This window comes from Gekko japonicus, unplaced genomic scaffold, assembly GCF_001447785.1.
Source record: "Gekko japonicus isolate JY-2015 unplaced genomic scaffold, Gekko_japonicus_V1.1 scaffold336, whole genome shotgun sequence".
NCBI classification, from domain to species: domain Eukaryota; kingdom Metazoa; phylum Chordata; class Lepidosauria; order Squamata; family Gekkonidae; genus Gekko; species Gekko japonicus.
The window spans coordinates 1-4,312 of record NW_015172014.1 but is presented as its reverse complement, the minus strand read 5'-3'; the positions used below and the strand labels follow the sequence as shown (position 1 = coordinate 4,312).

At 50.3% G+C, this 4,312-nt stretch overlaps 1 protein-coding gene across 1 annotated transcript; it reads right to left on the bottom strand.

Moving 5' to 3' along the window:
• Positions 1-563: 563 nt before the first annotated feature.
• LOC107118060 (monocarboxylate transporter 13-like) lies at positions 564-3,977 on the bottom strand (the record flags this gene model as incomplete). The annotated part of the gene is made up of 2 exons (XM_015420298.1): positions 564-862; positions 3,210-3,977. Coding segments are annotated over 2 exons (1,067 nt in total), but the record flags the coding sequence as incomplete, so codon positions are not given.
• Positions 3,978-4,312: the final 335 nt, after the last annotated feature.

Below are 4,312 nucleotides of genomic sequence, written 5' to 3'. Positions count from 1 at the left end.
TGGCACCCCTTAAGACCAAAATAAAGCCTATTGTATTTTTGAAAACCTTTATGGTTGCTCATACGACATTCTGGTTGACCTGGTTATTGTTAAGCAGGGGTCATTTCGTAGAAAAAGAGGTGCAGGAGCTCATTAGCATAGCTCATTAGCATAACTTATTTGCATATGCCACACCCCCTGACACCACCGGAAGTGTGCCAGAAGGCAACACCCACCATTTAGGCTCCATTGGACTGTTTTGGATTGCTAGCTGTTGGGGGGGGGGGGTGTGCGTTGCTTCTTGCTCTGACTGAGGGCTGCTGGGAGCAGGGGGTGGGGCTTGTTGCATGTGCCCACCCCCTGGGCTCTTCACTGCCGGAGCTCTGCTCCTGTGCGCTCCAGCAGGAAATGACCCCTGTTGTTAAGCTTAATACTGTTTCTGAATTCTATTACCGCTACAAACAGCTGTTATTAATGTTCTGTATAAAAGTTATAAATAAAGTGGGTTTTTTTTAAAAAAAGGCCAACCAAGTTTTATTCTGGGCATAAGCTTTTGTGTGCATGCACACTTTGTGCCACTGGACTCAGAGACTCCCTTCACGCGACACCAGAGCGGTCCAGGGCGAGAGGCTGTTCGGCGACTTCTCTCCCGGGGCGGGCTGACGAGACTTCGCCTCCGGCTGCAAAAGGTCTCGGTCCTGTTGAGATAACTCCAAGGCATCATGGTCCTGAGGCCTTCTTGCCCCCTCCTCCTCTGCTTCGGACGGCCTGGAGCAGGAGAAGTAGTTTGGGAGTGTGGCCAGGATGAAGCTACTCGCCAAGAGGAAGGCCCCAGCCGTGATGAACGAGACGGCGTAGTTCCCTGTGAGGTCCCTCAGCCACCCTAGAACATAAAAAGAGCAGGTGAGCTTCAAGCATATTGAAGGCACCACCTGCATTCACTACCAGGTGACTCTTCAGTCAAGAGCAGGGGAATGCAAAACTTTGTTTATACTATTGAGATTGATGCGTGGGCTCAGATATGGAAAAATAATATAAAAATTACTAAGGCCCTGTTCACACGCTGAATTTGCCGTGGAAGAGCCACGAATGTTGGGTGGATTTTCAGGGCGCGATCACACAGCAACATCTGGCAAGCGTAGCGCACCCGTGGCCAACCCGTGGTGTGCCACCGAAGCTGCGCAGTTAAAAAGTATCTCAACAAATGTACTAGCAAATGGTTTGCCATAGGCTGCCGATGGAATCATTCCGTGTGATCGCGCCGGTGTGCGGCTTCCCCCCCCAGCTGTCCTCCTCGACGTGCACGCGCTGATGGATGAAACCGCAGTGTGCCACCATTGCGTCTGATCACTTTTTGGCAGGTCTAACTGTGCCAGCGCAAAGAGCCATGCCTCCCCCCCACGTTATCTGGCCCATCTGACCGGAGCCTTAATCGGTTAATTTTAAAGAGAATATTTATAAAATGTTTTTATAGATGGTATATAACTCCAGAAAAAAATATCAGATGATTAAAGGGATGCCTATTAAATGTTGGAAATGTCAAGATAAAGAGGGTAGTTTTTATCACATGTGGTGGACTTGTGTATCAGCAAAAGATTACTGGAAAAAGATTCATGAGTGGTTGCAGACAATGTTGAAATTGAATGTGCCATATAAACCTGAACTGTTTTTGTTAAATGTATTACCCGATTGTTTAGATAAGAAACAAAAACACAATTGTACATGTGGTGTGACAGAAGCAAGAATTTTGCATGTGAAATACTGGAAAGCGAACCAGGAGCCAACAACTGATGAACTGATTGAAAAGATTTTAAAAGTTGCTGAAATTGACATTTTATCGGAAAGGTTAAAAGACCCTGACGACCAAGAGCTGGAAGTGATATGGAAACCATTTTATATATGGACCCAAACAACAAACTAGAGAGACAGAGTCTGAACGTATAAATTATAATGATTATTAAAAAAATATGTGTTAAACAAATGAAAGATGCATGTTTGTTTTGTAGAACTTGATTTAAGTGGCTTAAATTGTTAGATGATTCTCTGTGCTCTACTGCTTCCCGGATGTCATAACCCATACTGTGTCCCATCCCTACCTTACCCTTTCTTATGGAAATTTAATAAAAAATTTAAATCCAAAGAGCAGGGGGAGTCCCCAACAACAGGGCACCCATGGGCTCTATAGCAGACTCCAAGACCTCTCCTGGCATCTGCCAATGTGTTTAGAAAGTGGGCAGGATGGGATGAGGCTGTTGCCCTTCTGGGCGTCAGATTTGTTGTGCAGATTTTTAAAGAAAACATTCCTTTGGAAGCAGCTTCCACCACAGCAGGAGGATATTCCCTGTGTGTGACTGAAGGTCAGGAGGACAATATCTTAAAACAATGCGTTCGTTCTAAACGTCATTCTGTTAAACGGAGCGTCTGCCTGAAATGTTGACGAGTGAAGCTGAAGAGTTGAGCGTGACCTCACTCCCCTGACCTGACATTTTGTGGCCGGCGCTGGTGGCAGCCATTTTGCGGTTGCGCCCACTGCTCTGTGTCAGAACTCCAAAGGCACCTGCAGGCTCAAAAAGGGTGGGGACTTCTAACCGAAAGAGCTGGTGTTACTCAACAAAGGGAAGATTTCCGTGCTTGTAGGGTCAAACATCCTTCCCTCACAAAGGCTGCAGTGCTTTGTTAGATTTGAGTCCAGCAGTGCCTTAGAGACTGGCAAAAGCTCATACCCCCCAAAATCTTGCCAGTCTCTAAGGCACTGCTGGACTCAAATCTAGCTATCCTACTGAAGACCAACATGGCTAAGCCCTCTGAAACTATCTGCCAGACTTTGAGGCTTTCATTTCTTCCTCTGATCACGCCCACATTGGTCCAAACCAGACTCCCACTCATAGCCATTGAACACCATAGAACATTCTAGAGAAGAAGAAGATGAGAGATTGGGTTTATACCCCGCCCTTCACTCGGAGTCCCAGAGCCGCTTACAAACTCCTTTCCCTTCCCCTCCCCACAACAGACACCCTGTGAGGGAGGTGGGGCTGAGAGAGCTCTTTCCAGAACTGCCCTTGAGAGAACAGCTCTGACAGAACTATGACATGCCCAAGGTCATCCAGCAGCTGCGAGTGGACGAGTGGGGAATCAAACCTGGTTCTCCCAGATTAGAGTCTGCGCACTTCACCACGACACCCAACTGGCTCTCGGTCTCTCTAGTGACAGAAGTAAGCTGAAGCTTTTACCTGAAAGCGGGGTCCCCAGCAAAGCCCCCCCGCTCTCCAACATGTGCATGAGCCCGATAGCCCCCAGCGTGCGTCCGGAGCCCACGATTTCCACCAGGCTGGTGAACTGGAGAGGAACAAGGGCCCCGGCAAAGAACCCGTAGCAGAGGCCCAGAGCTGCGAGCGAGGTGTAACTGTGCCCCAGGGGCAACAGAGCAATCGATGCCCCGGTTAAGACAGTCCAGAGAGTCAGGTGGTGGAGCAGGCGGCCACAGAGCCTGGAATCCGCAAGCCAACCGGCAAAGATTCGGCCGCACATGTCCGCGACGGCAGCCACGGACATAAGGAAGGCAGCTCGGTACTCATCACATCCCACCTCTCTTGCGTGGGCCACCAGGTGGGCGTAAGGGACGAAGTAGCCTGCGTCTACCAGGACGAAAGCCAAGACGTAGCGCATGAAAGGTCCGTGGGACAAGAGCTTCAGGCTGAAGAGCGTGGCGAGAGTCGCCGGCCATTTTGCGGCCTGGCCTTTGGGCGCTGGGTCTCCCTCCAAGGCCAAGGGCTTCAGTAGAGCTCCAGACGCCACCAGGTTCAGCGACATGGCCGCCACCAACATGAGCGCGCCCCGCCAGCCGTACGAGTCCACCAGGTACTGGAAGAGTGGGGAAAAGGCCAGGGAAGAGACGCCGGCGCCTGAAACCGCCAAGCCCATGGCCAGCGTCCGCCGCTTCTCAAAATAATGAGACACGGTGGCCATGGAAGGCGTGAAGACGAGGGCCCAGCCGAACCCTGACGGGAGAAAAGCAGGTGGTGAGATTTGGAAAGGGCAGCAGTTTTGCTAAAGACTCATCATGAACACATAAAGCTGCTGAATCGGACCCTTGGTCCATCCATGGGTCAGTCTTGCCTACTCAAACTGACAGCCGCTCTCCAGGGTCTCAGGCGAAGGTCTTCCACATCCCCTACTGCCTGATCCTTTTAACTGGGGATGCCGGGGATCAAACTTAGGACCTTCTGCATCCCAAGCAGGTGCTTTACCCCTCAGCCGCATCCCCTCTCCCTTGCTTGGCAGTTCAAAATGAGTGTGTGTGGGGGGGTAAGAACATAAGAGCATAAGAGAAGCC